The 22,271-nt window shown below is 36.7% G+C and overlaps 1 protein-coding gene across 2 annotated transcripts in view; it reads right to left on the bottom strand.

Moving 5' to 3' along the window:
• Positions 1-22,271, bottom strand: part of ABCB11 (ATP binding cassette subfamily B member 11) — a 112,652-nt gene that overhangs the window by 83,547 nt on the left and 6,834 nt on the right. The window contains exons 2-5 of one of the 2 annotated variants that reach the window (XM_009182379.4): positions 14,383-14,485; positions 13,088-13,109; positions 10,611-10,662; positions 9,580-9,818 (exon numbers count right to left, since the gene is read on the bottom strand). In XM_009182379.4, coding sequence (XP_009180643.2) covers positions 9,580-9,818; positions 10,611-10,662; positions 13,088-13,109; positions 14,383-14,458 — 389 coding nt within the window. In that variant the 5' untranslated portion in view covers positions 14,459-14,485. Of the gene's footprint in view, positions 1-9,579; positions 9,847-10,610; positions 10,663-13,087; positions 13,110-14,382; positions 14,486-22,271 lie in introns of those variants that run through there. The other variant, XM_009182381.2, reaches the window with a different exon arrangement.

The following is a 22,271-nucleotide window of genomic DNA, read 5'->3' on the forward strand; positions in this document are numbered from 1 at the left end:
ACAACAGTCTCGGCCAGGCACGGTGGCTCACACCGGTAATCCCAGCACTTTGGGAGGCCGAGGTGGGTGGATCACAAGGTCAGGAGATCGAGACCATCCTGGCTAACACGGTGAAACCCTGTCTCTACTAAAAATACAAAAAATTAGCTGGGCATGGTGGCATGTGCCTGTAGTCCCAGCTACTTGGGAGGCTGAGGCAGGAGGATGGCATGAATCTGGGAGGCAGAGCTTGCAGTGAGCCAAAATCGTGCCACTGAGTTCCAGCCTGGGCAACAGAGCAAGACTCTATCTCAAAAAAAAAAAAAAAAGAATAATAGTTTCCAATTCCATCCAGGCTGATGTAGTATTCCATGGTGTGTGTATATATATATATACACGCATATATATGTGTGTGTGTATATATGTGTGTGTGTATATATATGTGTGTATATGTGTGTGTGTGTATATATATGTGTGTATATGTGTGTGTGTGTATATATATGTGTGTATATGTGTGTGTGTATATATATATATAAAACATTTTCCTTATCCATTCGTTGATTGATGGGCATTTGGTTGTACTAGTTTACATTCCCACCAATGGTGTAAAAGTGTTCCTTTTTCACCACATCCATGCCAACATCTATTCTTTTTTGATTTTTTGATTGTAGCCATTGTTACAGGAGTGAGATGATAACACATTGTGGTTTTGATTTGCATTTCCCTGCTTTGCTTGGTAGTGGCAAATTCCCTCAGCATTTGTTTGTCTGGAAAAGACTATATCTTTCCTTCATTTATGAAGTTAAGTTTCACTGGATACAAAATTCTTGGCTGATAACTATTTTGTTTAATGAGGCTAAAAATAGCACCCCAATCCCTTCTAGCTTGTAGGGTTTCTGCAGAGAAATCTGTCGTTATTCTGATAGGTTTTCCTTTATAGGTTACCTGGTGCTTTTGCCTCACAGCTCTTAAGATTCTTCCCTTCATCTTGACTTTAGATACTCTGATGACTACATGCCTAGGCAACGATCTTTTTGCAGTGAATTTCCCAGGTGTTCTTTGAGCTTCTTGTATTTGGATGTCTACATCTCTAGACAAGAGATCTTCCTCCAGCAAGGCCAGGGAAGTTTTCCTCGATTATTCCTTCAGACATATTTTCCAAACTTTTAGATTTCTCTTCTTCCTCAACAACACCAATTACTCTTAGGTTTGGTCATTTAACACAGTCCCAAACTTCTTGGAAGCTTTGTTCATTGTTTAAATTCTTTTTTCTTTGTCTTTGATGGATTGAGATAATTTGAAACCTGTGTCTTCAAACTCTGAAGTTCTTTCTTCTGTTTATTCGATTCTATTGCTGAGACCTTCCAGTACATTTTGCATTTCTCTAAGTGTGTCCTTGACTTCCAGAAGTTGTGGTTGTTTTTTATTTATGCTATCTATTTATCTGAAGAATTTTCCTTTCATATCCTGTATCATGTTTTTTATTTCCTTCAGTTGGACTTAACTTTTCTCTGGTGCCTCCTTGATTAGCTTAATAATCAACCTTCTAAATTCTTTTTCTGGCAATTCAGAGATTTCATCTTGGTTTAGATCCATTGCTGGTAAGCTGGTATGATCTTTCGGGGGTGTTACAGAACTTTGTTTTGTCCTATTACCAAAATTGCTTTTCTGGTTCTTTCTCATTTAGTTAGACTATGTCAGAGGGAAGATCTGAGATTCATAGGCTCTGTTCAGATTCCTTCATCTCATGGCGTGCTCCCTTGATGTGGTGTTCTCTCTCTTCCCCTATGAATGGGGCTTCCAGTGAGCCAAACTGTAGCGATTGTTTCTGCTCTTCTGGGTCTAGTCATCTAGCAGAGTTACCAGGCTCTGGGCTGGTACTGGCGAGTATCTGCAAAGAGTCCTGTGATGTGATCTGTCTTCAGTTCTTGGAGCTGTGGATACCAGCACCTGCTCCTAGTGGAGGCAGCAGGGGAGTGAAGTGGGCTCCGTGAGGGTCCTCTGTTGTGTTTTTGTTTAGTGCGTTGGTTTTGTGTTGGTTGGGCTCTAGCTAGGAGGTGGCACTTTCAAGAGTGCATCAGCTATAGTCCTATAGGGAGAATGCAAACTTGCCCTCAGGACACCTGGTTAAGTATTCAGGTTTCCCAAGCAGTGGGCAGGGCCACAGAGTTCCCAAGAGAATTGGGCCTTTGTCTTTGGCTACCAGGGCAGGTAGAGAAAGACCACTAGGTAGGGGCAGGGATAGGCGCGTCTGAGCTCAGCCCCTCCTTGGGCGGGGCTTGCTGCAGCTGCTGTGGGGAATGGGGGTGTGGTTCCCAGTTCAATGGAGTTATGTTCCCAGGAGGATTATGGCTGCCTCTGCTAAGTCATAGAGGTCACCAGGGAAGTGGGGGAAAGCTGGCAGTCACAGGCCTTACCCTGCTCCCACTCAGCCCACAGTACTAGAGGCTAGTCTCATACCCACCGTGCCCCCAGCAACAGCACTGAATCTATTTCCAGGCAACCGGTGACCAGGGCTGAAAATTTGCCCCAGACCACAAGCCTTCCCATTGAGAAAGCAAGCAGACTCACAGTTTTTTTTGGCATCCCAGGAAGCCTAAAGCCAAGAGTAGATTTTTAGCGTCCTTGCAACAAAAAAAGGTAAGTGTGTGAGGTAGTGAATATGTTAATTAGCTCAATTTAGCCACTCCACAATGTATACATATTTCAAAACATCATGCTGCACACCATAAATATATATAATTTTTATTTGCCAAATTAAAAAAAAATTTAAAGAAATAGAAAATCTGAGTGGACCTATAACAACTAAAGAGATTGAATCAGCAATCAAAAACTTTCAACAACAAAAAGTCTAAGATGAGACGACTTCACTGAAGAATTCTACAAAACATTTAGAGAACTAATACCAATTCTTCACAAACTCTTCAAAAAATAGAATGGAAGGGAATACTGCCAAACTATCAGGTCAGAATTATCTGATACCAAAAGTAGACAAAGACATTATAAGAAAAGAAAACTGTTATATATTATATCTTTTATTAATATAGACACAAAAATCTTCACTAAATACAAACAAGTTGAATCCTGCAGCACAGTAAAATGATTGCTCATTATTACCCGGTGGGATTTATTCAAGGAGTGCAAAGGTAATTCAACATATGAAAATACATTGATGTAATATACCATATCAGTATTATAATGGGCAAAACTGCATGATCGTCTTAATAGATGTAGATGAAGCACATGACTAAATTCATGACTTAATGGTTAGAACGTTCTACAAACTAGGATTAGAAGGGAACTTCCTCAACATAATAAAGGACGCTTATGAAAAAGTCATAGCTAATGTCATACTTAATGGTGAAAGACTAAACGCTTTCCCCCTAAGATAGGAATAAGACAGGGATGTGTTCTCTCACCACTTCTACTCAACATTGTACTGGAGGCTTGGGCCAAAACAATTAGGCAATAAAATAAAATAAAAAAGGCAGCTAGATTGGAAAGGAAAATGTATAGTTATTTCTATTTGCAGATGATACGGTCTTGTATAAAAAATCCTAAAGAACCCACTAAAACCTATTGAACTCATAAGTAGTTCAGCTAGGTTTAGGATAAAAGATCAATATACAAAAAAAAAAATTGTATTTTGCTATAGTAGCAATGGGCAAACTGAAAAGAAAATTAAGAAAAAAATTCCATTAATGATAACATCAAAAATAATAAAATACCTAGCAATCAGTTTAACAGAAAATTGCAAAATATTCTGAAAACTATAAAACCTTGCTGAAATAAATTAAAACAGACTCAAATAAGTGGATCATGAATCAGAAGACTTAATAGTGTTAAGACAGAAATATTCCTTAAATTGATCTACAGATTCAATGTAATTCCTAGCATTCTAGCTGACTTCTTTGCAGAAGTTAAACAATTTATATGAAAATCCAAGAGACCCAGAATAGAGAATCCCTAGTAGCAGACTTACACTTCTTGATTTCAAAACTTACTATAAAGCTACAGTAATCAAAACAGTGTGTTACTGGCATGTGGATGTGTAGGTCAATGGAATAGCATTAAGAGTTCACAAATAAACCCTCTTAATTACAGTAAATTGATTTTGATAAGGATTCTGAGATTATTCAATAGGGAAAAAATAGTTTTTCCAACAAATGGTGCTGGAACAACTGGCTATTCATGCAGATAGGAATCAATTTGGACCCCTAATTCACCCTAATTTACTCAAAGTAGATCATAGACTAACCATAAGAGTGTATGAGTTTACTCTCACGCTGCTATAAAGAAATACTTCTGACTGGGTAACTTATAAAGAAAAGAGGTTTAATTGGGTCATAATTCTGCAGGCTGTACAGGAAGCATTAGAGCATCTGCTCAGTTTCTGGGAAGGCCTTAGGAAACTTACATTTATGGTGGAAGATGAAGGGGAAACTGGCACTTCGCATGGTCAGAGCCATTAAAAGAAAACAAGTATAATGTTCATGACCTTGGCTTTGGCAATGGTTTCTTAGATATGACATCAATTCAGAAGCAACAAAAAAATAAACTAGACATCACCATAATTAAACACTTTAGTGGTTCAAAGATAATTATCAAGACCTTGGATTTGGCAATGGTTTCTTAGATATGACACCAATTCAGAAGCGACAAAAGAACAAACTAGACATCACCAAAATTAAACATCTTAGTGTTTCAAAGATAATTATCAAGAAGTTAGAAAGACAACCCAAAGAATGAGAAAAATTAATTGCAAATTGTATCTCTGATAAGGAACTTATATCTATAATATATAAAGAATTCCTACAACTCAATAATCAATAGACATATATCCCAGTTTTAAAAGGGGCTGAATACATATTTTGTTATATTATTTATTTCCAGATAAAAGATCTGAATATTTTTCTGCAGAAGATGTGCAAATGGCCAAAAAGCACCTAAAAAGAAGCCAACATCACTAGTCCTCAGAGAAATGCAAATCAAAACCACAGAGATTCCACTTCGTGCTCCCTAGGATGGCTGTTGTATTGGTTTCCTATGACTGCTGTAACAATTATCACAATTAAAACAAGAGAAATGGATCCCCTCACATGCCCAAAATCAGCTTCGCTGGGTGGAAATCAAGGTGCTGACTAGGCTGTCTTCCCTCCTAAGGCTCTAAGGGAGAAATTTCTCCTTGCTTCTTCCAGCTCTTGACAGCTGCTGGCACTCCTCGGCTGTGGCAATGTCATTTCATTCTTTTTTTCTGTAGTCACCTTGCCTCTACTCTTCTCTCTACAGGCAAATCCCCCTCTGCCTTCTTCTTAGCAACTGTCCCTTTTAAGAACACACATGACTGCATTTAGGGCTCACCTGGATAATCCAGGATAGTCTCCCCCATCTCGATATCCTTTACTGAATCACATCTGCATAGACCCTTTTCCCATACAAGGTAACATTCACAGATTCTAGGGATAAGGACCAGGATAGCTTTGGGGGTCATTATTCTGTCTATGAGTGATATCATGGATACTAAATAACAAGTGCTGGTGAGGATGTGGAGAAATTAGAACCCTCATACACTGTTAGCAGAAATGTAAATGGTGCAGTCACTGTGGAAAATAGTCTGGTAGTTCCTAGAATAGTTAAACATAGAGTTACCATGTGATACAACAATTCCACTCTTAGGCACGTACCCAAGAGAAATGGAAACATGTTCACACAAAAATCTGTATACAAATGTTCATAACAGAATTATTTGTAATAGCTCAAAAGTGGGAACAATCCAAATGTCCATCAACTGATGAACAGATACATAACATGGATTATATCCATGTAATTAAATATTATTTAGCAATAAAAAGAAAATATTGATTCATGCTACAAGTGGATGAACTGCAAAAAACATATGCTTAAGTTAAAGAAGCCAATCTCAAAGGATCACATATTATATGATATTATTAATATACATGTCCAGAATAGGCAAATCTACAGTCAGAAAGCAGATTAGTGGTTGCCTAGGGATAGGGAGGAGGATGAGGTACTAGAAAGTGATGGCCGAGGGGCAAGGGGTTTCTTTTTTTAGTAATGAAAATGTTCTGAAATTGACTGTGGCAGTGAATGCACAACTCTGTAAATATAAATATACTAAAAAACATCTAATTGTACACTTCAAGTGGGTGAATTTTATGGTATGTGAATTGTATCTCAATAAAGCTGTTATAAAATTATATAGCCTAAACTGTCTAGCTTGAAAATAGTGCTTGCTTATACAAACTGAATATACATTGCTAAGAATATAGACTGAAATCCAAGTGAAAGGACAGGCCTAGATTTCTGCATTGATTTATCTGTATGAGAGGAAGTGAAAACTTGAGCTCCCCAATGCCCACAGTAGTAATCAGCCTCCAAAGGGCCCCTAAAATTCTCATCTCTCAGCATTCACACTTGTTTAGACTCCTCCCAAACTATACCAGGGTTGGTTTCTGTGACTCATAGAATATGGCAGAAATTATGGTATGTCTCTTTCATAATTAAGTTACATGAGACTTTGTGGCTTCCATTTGAGTGTTTACACTTTAATTGGGTAAACGAAAATAAAACGAAATTGCAATTGTGGTATTTTAACTTCCTATTCCTTCATCCGCTTTCATTTTTTAAATCTTATTATTTAACTGTTCTGACCAGAAATTCTGATAAGTTAATCAAGAGACCTGACGCTCTGTAATCCTTATCAGTGTAATTCACTGACAACCATCTGGAAGGCTTTAACTTAAAAATTCCATCCAATAGATTACAATTGACACGTGGAAACCAATATAATAAAAGAGTAAAACCAGCTCCTGTCACTACACATACATGCTTTTGTTGCTAAAATTATTGGGTTGTCTTGTATATTCCAAGACTAATATATCTATTATAATAAAAGGAGAAACTGTACCTTTAATGATACACTTTTTCCATGAAAGAAACTTGCAAATAGTTTGGGTGACTTTGGAGGTATATAAACTACTTACAAGTAGGAAAATGTCCTCTCTCTTCTCCTCTGCCCCACCCAAGTCCATATTCACAGTGATCTTACCACATAACAGCTAAACAAACACGTTATTCAGAAGACAAATAGTATTCATGTCAATGATCATAATAACTCACAATGAAAGTATTTAACTCATCAAGGAATTCCTAGTAAAGACATGCCTAGAAAGGTATAGTCCACACAATTTCAGCTATCTGTATGAATTTTTTTAAGAAAAGAAAAGGACAAATGTCCATTCACATTTGGTATCATGTGAATTCAGCCAAAGCCAATGGACTTCGGAAAGCTTCAGGTCGTATTCTTTGCTGGCCTTCGGGTATGTGATCCAGTAACAATGAAGACAGTGAGTAATGAGTGGCCACTAGAGAATTCCTTTTTAATAGATGGCCAGGATGCAAATGTTGAAAGTAGATTCATTCTTTAATTCATTAGACAAATATTCATAAGCACCTAGTATCATGTATATGCCTCAAATTTTGACCCCTCCAACATTTATTTCCAAATTTTAAGGCATAATAAGATATACTTGAGGACTTTTTCCTCAAAACTTATCTTCATAAGTTTGGGTCAATTTACATCACACATAGGTCTGAATACATTTTTTTCTCAAAGGGGAGAATGATTAATTTTATGTTTTGCGGTCAAACCCCTCTGTAAAAAGCAGTTCACTTCTGTCCTCCAACATAAATGAAGGATTTCAAAGACTTTTGTTGAACTCAGTCTCTCTTTTATACAAATTGCTCTGAGTTTTTCAAATGAAAAGAAACTTCCAATTTTAGAAAAGAAACATACCTATTTAGACATTAGGGAACTTATATAGAATGAGTAGACTTGTTGTTTATAAAGAATAATTCACATTGTATATTATCCTGTGTTTTCTATCAGGTACCTCCAAGTCTGTCACTATATATTTTTTAAATGATCATTAACTGAATGATGGCTTACTAGGCTTAAGCTTCACAAAGATAGAGATCATGACTCCTGGTTTTTCTGAGATGGGGTCTCATTCTGTCACCCACGCGATCACAGGCAACTGCAGCCACAAACACCCAGGCCCAAGTGATCTTCCCATCTCAGCCTCTCAAGTAGCTGGGATGACAGGTGCATATCACAAAGCCAAGCTATTTTTAAAAACTTTTTTTGTAGAGACAGGGTCTCACTATGTTGCCCAGGTTTGTCTCGAACTTCTGGGCTCAAACAATCCTCCTGTCTCACCCTCCCAAAGTGTCACAATTACAGGCATGAGCCACCATGCCTGGCTGGGACCATACTTTTAAGACAACTGTGTCCTTGATGCTTTCATGAGTTCCTGGTATGCAGTTGATGTTTAAAAAAATTTTGGTTGAATGAGTAAATGAATGAAAGACTCTAAGAGAGAATAATATTATGGAAGAGTGTCAATGATTTTGAAGGACTCATTCATAGTCTGGAATCAAACCTATAGAAAATTTCAAAAATGAAGGTGAAAACTATAAATTCCTTTGAGGGAGCCATTCCTAGTGTCTTTCTAGCCAAGATGTGCCCCACCCTTCATTCTTGAACCTGAATATGTGGGTTCGTACGTGCAAATAAGCTTGTTCTGAACTTGAGGCAGCATGAGGCACACTGCAAAGTCCATGCTATGACAATGAGTCAGTCCTGAGTACATGATGGATTCACTGATTACAAGGTGGCCTGTCAGGCTTATCACAAAGAGAACAGTAGCATAGTGACTGTGTCTGTGTGAGTTCTGGCTACTTCTGCATGGTTGCCTCTGATCACAGCACTGCACCAGTTTTCTCACGCCTGTAATCTCAGCACTTTGGGAAGCCGAGGCAGGCAGATCACCTGAAGAGACTGAGACCAGCCTGGCCAAAATGGTGAAACCCCGTCTCTACTAAAAATACAAAACTTAGCTGGGCGTAGTGGCAAACGCCTGTAATACCAGCTACTCAGGAGGCTGAGTCATGAGAATCGCTTGAACCCAGGAGGCGGAGGCTGCAGTGAGCCAAGATCACACTACTGTACTCCAGCCTGGGTGAAAGAGGAGACTCCATCAAAAAAAAAAAAAAAAGAAGAAGAAGAAAACAAACTCAACTATTGGTTGAGACTAGTATCCCCTACTCCAAGTAATGCAGCATGTTCATGAAATTCCCATTACAGATGGAAGGGTTAGGATCAAGTGGATCACCAGCCACAGCCACAGCCACAAAGCTAAGGGGCAGAGGGGAGTTAGTGGGGTGGTAAAAAAAGAACTCTTGGAGATGATACTCAAGTAAAATTCATGGGTCACCTCCCTAGTGGCGTTAAGTATTGGTGTTGTCAAGCTCAAGCCTATACTCAATGAAGTGGTTACAATTTGCCGATGTATTTGATGAGTGATGTTCAATCCTGTTTCTGTTAAGATTTTAAAACATAGTAAGATAGAAGGAAACTTGAGGCAGTGTAATTTCTGGAAATATGGGTAAACTCATGTTTCTATTCTCTTTGTGTTAGATGTCACTCCAGTTCAGTCAGTAAAATCCCCTCTATATATCTTGAATTACAATTTAAGATATGAGCAAAAAAAAGTAAAAAATAAAGAAAAAACAACCTACCCACAACGTGTTCCATTTGTCATGGTCTGGTTGAAGGAGCTGTTAGTCCATACGATGGTGTTATTCACACATGCTTTTCCTGGAATCTGGAGTTCTTGTAACTCAATGTCATAGTCAATAAAAACATCTGTCATTGTGCCAAAAATGAGCAGCACGCCTGGCTGGGCTATTCCATGGAGAAACGCACACAAACTTCCCACAAACATCAGCCAAATGTCAGTTGATGAAGAAAACCGAAACTTGAAAAACAAAGGGTTCAGAGATCATCTATGGGTGAAAAGTGGGAGAGGTAGGAGGACTATTTAATTTTAGTTACTAGATTCCGATGAATAGTACTCAACACCAAATTTCATGGGAATCATCTTAATTGAGCAGCAGGTTCGTACTAATTATATTGAAATAAATGGCATGGTACATCAATTATCTAAAACATTAGACTCTTACATTGTTAGATCATGTTATAAATTTCCTGGTCTCTGAATTCATTCTGTTTATTTCAGGAGCTGACTTTAGTTTTTAGCTACTCATCTACAACTCGAGGGGAAAATAATCACTATCAGTGATGCCACTGACAAGTAGATAAACTGTGTGGGGCATTCAGCAACAGTATAAATTGTTTTGTACAACTGATAGTGACAATGAAGAGTGCCGGTTTATGCCTAGAAATGCCTCCATCCTGAGCAAATTTGGGGTAAATACCTATACTATGAAATTTCTAAAGATTTGTCTTAAGAATAAATATATATAATGTGATTGTTGTGATGACTTTCCTTACAAATATGATAACCATGGGCTGAGTGATAATTTTCTAAGACATTTTTCTGATCTATTGGACAGGATTTGTATGTTTTATGAGCAACATATTTCTAATAGTTATTCAGCATGTTATCACATAGGCAAAGCCTATGACTGAAAAAGTGATCACTGAAGTTAAAAACCTACCAATATTACTAAAGATTTAACACTCCTTTCATGATCTAAACAATTTATAGTTGCACAGTCACTGCCATAAATCAACACAGTTTTATTACCAATTGAAAGAAGCCAACTCGAACGCCATCACCTTTCTTCTCATCTTGTAACCTGAGGAGAAAAACATAGGGATTTAAAGACCATCCTTTCCAATACAATGGGAAATTATCCCTAGGTGGTGATTTTATGAGTTATTCTTTAGTAAGAAAGAAAATCCTCACTGGCTGGGAAATTCTGGCCAAGCCTGATATCTTAAACACAAACTTTATTCTTCTAGATTTACCTCTTCTAGAGATTTCAGTATAGCTCAATCTCAGGTTCACTAGCGATTCACAGAGAGGAACACCTGAGAGGTATGGAGAGAAAGTAAAAAGTCCTCTATACTCCCAGTTATACCAACAAATAACTTTTTGCCCTCAGTCATGACCCTCAATCTATTTGTGACTGCATTTCCTCATGGGGAAGCTGAAGTCGTTGGATTAGCTAATTTTAAAGTTTCCTCACACTCAAAAAGTTTACAACTACCTTAAATAATGTTGATATGATGAAAAATTCAAGAAGATGCCCATACTTTTCATAGAATCATATTTCCTTAATATTTCTCATTCATTTCATTTCCCGTAAGGCCATGTTTAACCTGTATTTGACCTCTTCAACTTCGGGGATCTTGACGTAACCTGAGTCACCCAGTCCATGAATACACCCTGGACCTTGCTGTCACCAGGAACTACTGTCTGACATGTGTAACTCCTTGGCACTCTGTGACTGCCCATGTATTTCATTTTCTCACTTCTTTCCTCCTTCCACACCTATTCATCAGCCTCACTTGAGCCATGCAGTCCTTTAAATCCTTCATTTCCTTCCATTGCTAAACCCCATTAAGATTTTTCTTCCTTCCCCATGCAGCCAAGGTCCCTCTGCCAGGCATTTGAACCACACTGTCACCATCATCGTCAATTATTTTCTCTACATCATCCTTGTAAACTTCATCCTGCATCCATCCAGCTGTTTGCCCTCTTCTCCTTAAGCCAGGCAGCTGGGCCTGCTGAACACAACCTTACCACCTTGTGAATGGATACCAAGACAGGCAGAGTCTAGTACTCAGCTGCCCTAAGCTTCCCTTCTGGCCCAGAAAAGAATCCCAATTTTTTTCTGAGACTCCCCATGGTCTGGCCCTTAGCTCTCTGACCTCATCTCCTCCAACTATATTCTAGTTCTCAACACCCCACTCTCCTGGCCTCTTTTGATCTTTGTCCATGCCCAGCTGTTCCCACCTCTGGGTGCGGGCACCTGCTAGTCCCTCTCCCCAGATGCATTTTCTTTAGGTAACCACAGGGACAGCTCCACTACCCCCGCTAGACCTTCCTTCAAAAGTCACCTACTCAACAGAGTCTTCCCTGGCCAAAGTCTTTAAAATTTCAACCCCACTCCCCACATGCCATTTCATAGCTCCATTTCCATGTTTATTTTTCCTTCTCAGAAAGAAAGTGATAGATTATCACTAGCTACCATGCTATACATTTGATTTATTTACAGTGTTTATTATCTCTCCCTCACTAAAATGTAAACTCCTCAAGGGCAGACACTTTTGCCTATTTTGTTCTTTTCTGTACCTTCTGTACCCTCAGCACCTACAATAGTGTCTGATACCAAATAGACACTCAATTAATATTTGCAAAATGAATGAATTAATGGAGTGAATGTGTGCTCTCCAGCTCAACATGCAATGCACACTTCATTCCTCTACAGATCGCTCCCGTTCCTCTCAGCAGCTCTGGCAAACTTTTGCTGTGTTCTTCTCATTCCACGCTCACCTCCTCTAAAAACAAAACAACTCATTCAACTTCCTACTCATCCTCTCCTTGCCATTCATCTACATCCACACCCATTTTTAAAATTTCCCACCCAATAAGAAATATGTGGTTCTCAGAGGCCCAGGCTGACCTGACCACTACCAGCCCAAAGCTAATCGTACCACTCCCACTCCCTCCCTCTGCTGTGAATTACTTAAAATTTCTAAAATACCTTTAACCCTTCCCTTTCCACCACCTCCACTTCAGGAACTTACCTGATGTCTCACTTCTGTCTTCTAAATTAGACCTCATCTAATCCTGCCTTCATACCAGACTGTGATTAGCTTATATTTGTTCTATATGAGAATTCAAAATCTTTAGCTAAAGAGAAATATGCAATAATAATACTTTAGGTTTCTACTCTTTGCCTGTGGCAAGAATTTGGGGTTTAGGGACCTCCCCAATGCCCATGAAATCATACTTGTTGTTCAACTTTTCCTCTTCCCTCTTAGGTCAGGAGTTCTGTGCCATTCCTGAATACACGAGGGAGATTTGGACTCAATCCAGAAGCGATTTTCCAAAAGGTTTTAAAAATCAAATTGTAGTAATGTTTTAAAGAGAAAAAGAATGGATTATATAGATTATTTTATATGAAGTGCCATGTGCATGAAAATATTCTCTGCTTTGTGCCGTTGATATGAATATTATGGAGTTATTCTAGAAAAGATGCTGCAGTCACTTACCTTGATTTCTTATCATTATTATCTGTCAGAAAAAAAATCAGTGCAAAAAAGCAGTTAATAATAATAATGACAAAATGCAATACAGTCATTAAGAAATTTGCTCTGGAAAAATATTCCTATAAATTACCTTTATTCATGGAATATTACCAAATGATTATTGGCCTTTTCTTTTTTCCTGCTCACGTTCTCTCTCTCTCTCTCTCTCTACATGCACACACACGCACACACACACGAAGACACTCATTAGGGTCCAGGAGTGCTGCTACGTTTACCAATTTACAGACTTTTCTTCAGGACATGAAATATTTGCACCATCTGAATATCAAACAGACAGCAACATTTCTAAATTAGCTGAAGAAGATCTGACTTTTTGAACTACAAAATAAAATTGATATTTATTTATTGTTTTATTGTTTGGTTCTTTAAAAGCGTCAGAATTTATCTGTTTAAAATATAGACCACAAATTAACAATAAGATGTTAATAACAAGATGTCATTGACACTTCTACACCAGTAGAAACCATAGGATTGAGACACATACTGTTTTCCCCAGTGTAGGTCAGAACAGATGCAGGGCAGGAGGTGAAAGTCGGGGGTTATAGCGAGGGGTGTAAGGAAGCCACTCGGGAGTTTTGTCATCCAACACTATCATGCCTCTTTACTTTAATAAGAGTAAAGAGGCATGATAATGTTGACAGATGGCAATATCCTGGGCTTGGAAATCAAACACAACTGTTTGATTACAATTATGGTTCCATTAATTTTACTCATGTGACCCTTGCCAAGTTTCAAAAACATATCTGAGTCTCAATTTTGTCATCTGTAAAATATAAAATCATAGGGTTAGAAAACAACAGCTTAGAACCATCTGAGCCCAAGACATCCCAGGTGCTAGTGCTACAGGCCCCTCCACATGATCTCATTCTGGTCTGCAGAGTCTGGGCACAGCTCTTCCTAAGGAGGAGCACTTACTAAATTATGATTAATAATAACAATACAGGAATAAAGTTAGTCATAACAGCCACTGCTGGAACAACCCTACTCTATCTAGGAAAGGGGTTGGTGAGAGATGCTTTCATTTACCCACACTTGGAGTGTTCTTACCTAGTGCTTTCAGATAGTACGTTATGTGGCTTCTAGGGAGAGCCACAGAGTTGTGTGTAAGGATCACACCCAATGATAGTTCTACCTACTGTTGCTGAATATTTTCTGCTCCTTGAGACTTCACCAACTTGTCCCACTTTTGTTCTCGCCTCTCCTTGTACAAGATGCAGTGAGAGAAAAAAGTCACTTACATGATTTATCTGACTCAAAACCACCATTCTCCTCTTCAAATTTCTTTACACTTTGAAGAATTACTGGGTCAGACATGGTAATTGCAATCTGCAGGCAACAACCCTATAAAATAAAAAAAATCATTGCAATTATTATCTTTTCTTTCTTCTTTAACCAAAGTAGCCAAACGAAAAAAACAATTTGGTTCAAGAAATAATCTTCACTAATCAATCTCAGACAAAAGCAGGTTTTTAAATTGGTTAATAACTCCCTGAAAGAACCTGATTATCAGGAAAGATAAGCTACAGCCATTGATGAAGGTTTTCTCTAGTTATTACATGGATGGTTGTTTTCTATAGCTTAATTATAGGAAAGATAAACCAAAACCATTGATCAATTTTCCTCTTGTTGTTGGATGGGTGGTTATACTTTATGCTTATCTGTGCTTTATTTATTTTTAATGAGAAAACATGAAAACTATGAGAAAGGCAAACCAACTGGTGATATTCTTGAGTTGCTGTAGTTGATGAATAACACCCACATACTGTTGGGTAACCTTCAGTGTTCTTTTGTAAATGCAACCTCAAGATAAGGTGGGTCGAGCTTGGCTCAAAGGAACAGAAAGGAGACATTGTCTAAATAAAATGTAAATGTCAACAGAGTCATGGTTAGTCTTATTCCCAGTGGAAAAATCAGTTTATAGAGGGTACAGGCAGAGAATTCCAGAATGTAGACACTAGATTCAGCATGAAGTTTATGCTTCACTAACTTTCTCTGCTTCAAATATATAGCAATGATGGATAACATGTTTTTAAAGAGATACAGTCGGACTCAAACAAATAAAAATAAACATCTTCAGGAACCAGAAATGGCAGAGAAGCACCAAAGAGTAAACAGAGCACAGAAGCAGCTGGTATTTCCCCCTCAGGGTCTGGATGCAGACGAGTGTGAGAGTTTAGCTCCTGAGAGGACTGTAAGTGCCCCAAATCAAACAGGGAGCTAGAGACCATCTCTTTGCTTGGAGCCAGAGGAGCTAATGTGGGTCTCTTGCACTGCTGAGAAGACCCTGAGGAAACTGCTGCCCAGCATTGAAGCAGCTATTCCTTATGATGAAATGCAGATCCATGGAGGTTATAGGAGGAGACAGTGATATGTATTATATACATATATACACACATGTACAAATAAGAGAGAGGAAGGGGGAATTATGAAAAACTGAACTCACCTAATTGGAATCCCAGAAGCAGAGAGTGGAGAATGACAGAAGTGTAACAATTAAAGAGACAATTACTAAGAATTTTCCAGAAGCAATAACCTGATTCTTCAAATTAACAGTAGGCTCCAATAATTGATTGGAATAAACATCAGTCAAAACTTAAATACATTATCTAGAAATGTCCCTCAGTATATGCAGGAGATTGGTTCTAGCACTCCCACATATACCAAAATCTGCATATACCAAAATCCAGGTATACACGAGTCCCGCAGTCGGCTTGCAGAACTTGAGCACAGGAAAAGTTGGCTCTCCATATCCACTGGTTTTGCATCCTGAGAATACTGTATTTTTCACTGAGATTGGTTGGAAACAATCCCCATATAAGTGGACCTGCACAGTTCAAACCTGTGTTGTTCAAGAATCAAACTGTAGTAAAGCATCAAGAATAAACAAAATCCATCCTAAACACTGTAAAAGGGGAAAATGCATTATCCAAATATAAAGAACAGACTGACAGAAGTTTTCTCATCAGCAATAGAGGCTAGAAAACAGTGGAGTAAAGTCTTCAAAGTGATGAGGGAAAAAGTAATCTTTATCCTAGAATTTTATACTGAGCCAAAAAATCATTCAGCATCTTTCCAAACATTCAAAGTCAAGAGAGTTGCCACTTACGGACCTGCATAAAACAACAACTAGAGGATGTGCCTTAGCCAGAAGGAGTATCCAGAAGGGAGCCATGAAAGAGAGAAACAAGGGTGAGCACAAGAGTTAACAAAATATGTCAGGACGGCCAATCAAATATTGATACCAAGTATAACCTTTTATATTTCAAAAGAGCATAATTAAAACTCTACACAATAGTGTAGATACGAGTGTATCTTGAACACAAGATAAGGTGTTCAATATGCAGATAAAGTATGTTAGGTTCATTGTCATGATAATCTAAGGACATTGTTTTACAATTATAATTAAATATATATTTATACTATTATAATTAAATATATATTTATACTATTATAATTAAATATATATTTGATGAAATGAAATGAAATTGCCAATATTTAACCATTTTTTAATTACAAGGTTCAACTAATATCTGAACAAAGTTCAACCAATATCTGCAAATTTTAAGAAAAAGCAATGAAAAAGTACCAGTAAAATCCATAGCTTCTAAATAAGCACGGATTAAAAACTGAGTATGTAGAAAACTTCATCAATCCAACAAAAGTTAAAAAAAACTAAAGAAACTTTAAAGTCCCAGCTACTCAGGAGGCTGAGGCAGGAGAATGGCGTGAACCTGGGAGGCGGAGCTTGCAGTGAGCTGAGATCCGGCCACTGCACTCCAGCCTGGGCGACAGAGCGAGACTCCGTCTCAAAAAAAAAAAAAAAAAAAAAAAAAAAAAAAAGCATAACAAACAGAAAATATAAACGAAGGTTATTGAAAATAGTACAAATGGTTCAGTAATTATGGTAAATGTATGTAGATTGAAGTACTGATACATACTACACAGATGAACCTCAAAATCATGCTACATGAAAGAAGACAGTCTCAAAAGATCACATACTGTATGATTCTATTTACATGAAATGTCCAAGATAGGCATATCTGTAGAGACAGAAAATAAATAAGTAGTTGCCTAATACGGGGGTAGGGGTAGGGGTGGGAGGGGAATGAGGAGTGACTGGTAACAGATTTCTTTTGGGGATGAAGAAAATGTTCTAAAGTTAGAATATGGTGATGGTCGCACAACTCTGTTAATATACTGAAAACCATTGAATACTTTAAATAGGTGAACTCTATGATATGTAAATTATACCCTCAAAAAGTTGTTTTTTTAAAAAAAGACAGGTCAGTTTATGGAATTTTTAAAAGTCCAAACATATACTTTTTTTTTTTCTTTTTGAAACGGAGTGTTGCTCTGTTGCCCAGGCTGGAGTACAGTGGCATGATCTCGGCTCACTGCAACCTGCACCTCCTGGGTTCATGTGATTCTCCTGCCTCAGCCTCCCAAGTAGCTGGGATTACAGGTGTGCACCACCATGCCTGGATAATTTTTGTATTTTTAGTAGAGATGGGGTTTCACCGTATTGGCCAGGCTGGTCTCAAACTCCTGGCCTCAGATGATCCATCCGCCTCAGCCTCCCAAAATGCTGAGATTACAGGCGTGAGACATCACACCCAGCCAATCAAGACATATACTTATTATAAAAGAAATAATTTATAAATCATAAAAATGGTCAAAAATTAAAGGATGAAAAGGATATGTCATACAAATACTGATTTCTCAAAGCTGTTATGTTAATATCAGAAAAATAGAATTCATGCTCAAAACAATAATGGATATAATAAAGGACATGTAATAATTAAAAGTACAATCCAGCTAGAAGACAAATCAATTATTGGACTGTATATACCCAGCAACCTAACACAACATAACCTGCAATTGTAATGAAAAATTTAAACATACCTTTATTAGAAACTGATAAACAGACAAAAAATTAGAAAACATAAAAGCTTTTAAAATAAAAAATAAGTAATTTTATATAATTTACTATATAAAATTTGTTTTTCTTAAAATTTGGTTGGACATTGTTCACATATTAGTTGAACTTTCTAAGTAAAAAAAGATTAAATATTGGCAATTTCATTTGATTTAATAAAATATATATTTAATTATAATTGTAACACAATGTCCATAGATTTTCATGACAAATTTCATTACTATGGAACCTGTAACCACGACATTTTTCAATTACATTTGGCACTTTTTAAAAACTTACCCATTAATAAGCCATCAAAAATTTCAACAAATAAAAAACCATGTATTTCTTTATAGTGTTGTTATTCTTAAGAGTGCATATTCTGACAATGCAATTAAATAAAAACTAAAAAATTAAACACTAGTAAAACACACACACACATACTCAGTCAAATTGTGTGTGTGTTACAAACTTTAAAATACATATTCATATAACTATGGGTTAAGGATGAAATCACGACAGAAATAGAAAATATTTAAAACATAGTGATAACAAATATATAAAATCTTGTGGGCTACAGCTAAAAAGATACTTCAAGATTTATTTATAAAGATAAATGCATTTTGTTTTTTAAGAGATTAATAAATGAATTTGTTCTAATCAAGAACCCATAAAAATGCAAGATTTATAAGATAGAAAACAATATAAAATGAAAAACAGTGGAAAGGATATATCAATTCAAAAGTTGTTTTTTGAAATAACTAAAAACACGCAAGTCAATAAGACTGTTGAAGAAAAGAGATATAAATCACAAATACTAATAGAAAATGGGAAAGATAAAATAAATAAAGTTTTAAATCATAAGCAAATACTATGAGTAATTTTATGGTAGTAAATTTGAAAACCAGGTTAAGATTAATTTTCTAGAAAAATATGAGTTATCAAAATTTGTTGACAAAGGAATAGAAAACTTAAAAAGTAATGGCTATTAAAATATTGGTTCAATATTCAAAAGTCTCCCACCTCAACAAACAACAGGGCTAGATAATGTTACAGGCAAATTTTACTACAACTTCAAACAGTAGATAATTCTAATCTTATGCAAATGGTTTTGGTGAAAATAAAAACAGGAAAAGCTATCCAAATCATTTTATAAAGCAAGTATAATCTTGACATCAAAACAAAAAGGGATAAAAATAGGCTTATAATTACTTCTGAAAACAGATTTTAAAATGATAAATAAAATATGTTAAATGTAATTCAGCAGTTTATGAAAAAAAATGAAATAATGTTGATCCCAGGAATGCAATGACTATTTAAGGTTAAAAAATAATCATTTTCATACATGCAAAAAGTATTCAGTAAAAAATCATTATCCATTCCCGAGTTTTGAAAATCCATAAAATTTTAAAAACCATTATTTTGCAACCCTAATGAATAAATTTGGGTTAACGATCAGCAGTGAATACTAAAACTGTTCATTGAAATATTGGCAAAGATGAAATATCCAGGAGTACCAAGTGTTGTGAAGATGTGGAGGACGGAGTCCTTTCATGCACAGCTAATGAGAATAGAAATTGACTGAATGACTTTGGATAGCAATTTGGAAATATCTAGCAAGGCTAAAAATGTTAATACCCTAGGTCCCAGAATATCCTTCTCTGGTATTTTCCTTAATAATTTAAAAAACAGTTAACACTAATATGGCATTTAATACGTGCCAGGCACTGTTCTAAATGCTTGATACATGCTATGCCATAAAACCTCCCAACAGCCTCCTGAGATGGGTACTAGGACTCTCCCCAATTTTCAGATAAGGGCACTAAAGTATGAAGGACTAAGTTATAAGCTCAAGAGGACAAGTTAGTAAGTGATACAGCCAAGGTTGAAACTCAGAAAATACATGCAGAGATATATGTAAGCTTGTTTATTGCAGTATTTCTTTGGAAACAAAAAGCTTGGAGAAAATATAAATGAACAAGGGATTGGATTCAATAATTTATAGAATTATTAATTATTCTATACACAATGGAATATTGTCTAGCCATTAAAATCAGTGAATTCGCATGGATAAAGCTCAAGCAACGTAAGTTTAAACAAACAAGACAGAAAGTTTCAGAATGATACTGTATGATGTCATTTATGTAAAATGTGTTACCTGCAAATCGCTATTTGTAATGTTCATAGATATATAGACACTCAGTAGAAATATAAAGACTTGCCTGAAACTAATAAGCACTGAATTAATGATAGTGGTTACCTCTGAGGAAAAGAAGTGGAATGAGACTGGGGAGGGGCTCAGAGGGCCCCTGCGATAAAACAGGGTATCTGCATGTTTTAATTTCTTAAAACAAAAAAAGTTTCAGCAAGTTCGGCATAATGTTTAAGATATGATGAAGTTGGAATGAGGTAACTTGGTGTTCATTAAATTTTTCTCTCTCTCTCTTTTTTTTTTTCCTGTGGCTTTAAAATATTTCATGATACGGACACAGGGAGCACAGGGAGGGGAACAACACACACTGGGGCCTATTGGGGGAGGGCAGTGGGGAGAGCATTAGGAAGAATAGCTAATAGATGCCGAGCTCAATACCTAGGTGATGGATTGATAGGTGCAGCAAACCACCGTGGCACACGTTTACCTAAGTAACAAACCTGCACATCCTGCACATGTACCCTGGAACTTAAAATAAAATAAAATAAAATTTAAAAAAGAACAAATGGAAAACTGGATAATGCCACAAAAGGGTTAATGTTAGCAAGCTTGGGAGGGTAACATCATCATGTATTTTTCCATCTTAAGTAGCATAGCACCCCTAAATAAAACAAAATCATTTTGTAGAAAATAAAATACTTCATGACAGAAAATAATTTTTTTCCTAACTCTGGGGAATCCCTTTAATTAAACAAATTTGAGCAGCTTTGATTTTATAGAAAAATTGTGAAGATGATACAAAATTCCCATGTACCCCACACCCAGTTATTAATGTCTTCCATTAGTATTAATGTACCAATCTACACTGTAAATATCTTACATTAGTATTAATGAACCAATGTTGATACATTATTTTTAGCTAGAGTGCACAATTTATTCAAATTCCCTTATTTTTCACCTAATTGCTTTTTTGTTCCAGGATTCCCTCTAGGATACCAAATTTACCATGTTACATTAAGTTGTCATATCTTGTTAAGCAACTCTTGGCTATGACAATTTCTCACGCTTTCCTTGTTTTGGTGACCTTGGCAGTTTTGAGGAGCACTCATCACTTATTTTGTAGAATATCCCTTAATAGAATATTAAGAAGTAGAGTGAGAAATGTTATTTAATTAAGTAGTTTCTGAGGCTGCTTTAAAAAATACTAAAAGAACCAGATTCAAAATTCTTTTATTCAAGAACAAAATTTGTTCACTATAGCAGTATTACATTCAGAGACTGTAACATTTGCTGGTTACACAATTTTTCAAGTTTTAACCAAAAACTTTTTTTCAAAAAACAAAGACACTCTTTAATAATGAGAAACTAATAAACAACATTTAACCACAGATGTACTATTGCATTTCCTAATTTTAAAATACAATATTAAAAAAATTTAGTCTCCAATTATTTTTTCCTCTGGCTTAGCTCTCCATTTAAAAGGGTTTCTTTCCACTGGTGTGCAAATACTTCACAGTGTTTAGAGGACAGTGGTCTAGTGTCTTGCCCACAAAATTTGGAGTCTCTCAGATCCTGATACTACCTGTTGCTTCACTCTATGTAGTTGGATTTATTTTTAAATCTCTCTTCACATCCTTATTTCTCCACCTTTCATGTCAGGAAGTGGTGGTGATGGTGGTAAAATCCACCTCGCAGGACTGGTGGGAAGATGAAATGAAACTGTATCTGTACAGCAGCTAGCATGAAGGGAGATAGCCGCTGAAGTTCCCTTTGCCCTTCAAGCTTAAAGACTGAGTCCCCCCTACCTGATCCTCCACCCCACCTGCCCTTCCAGGGTCATTTGTAGTAATCTGTCCTCCATTAAGCACAGGAATACTAATCCACCAACCTATTCTCTTTACTTTCCTTCTGTGTCCCCTTGTCAATTCCATACATTAGGTTTCAACTGCTTACATTTTGCTTCTTTCTGAATACCCCTACAAATCATTTTTGTGGTTTCTAATTTACTGCTAAAAGTAACATTCTAGGCCGGGCGCGGTGGCTCAAGCCTGTAATCCCAG

Source organism: Papio anubis, chromosome 10, assembly GCF_008728515.1.
Source record: "Papio anubis isolate 15944 chromosome 10, Panubis1.0, whole genome shotgun sequence".
In the NCBI taxonomy this organism is placed as follows: Eukaryota; Metazoa; Chordata; class Mammalia; order Primates; family Cercopithecidae; genus Papio; species Papio anubis.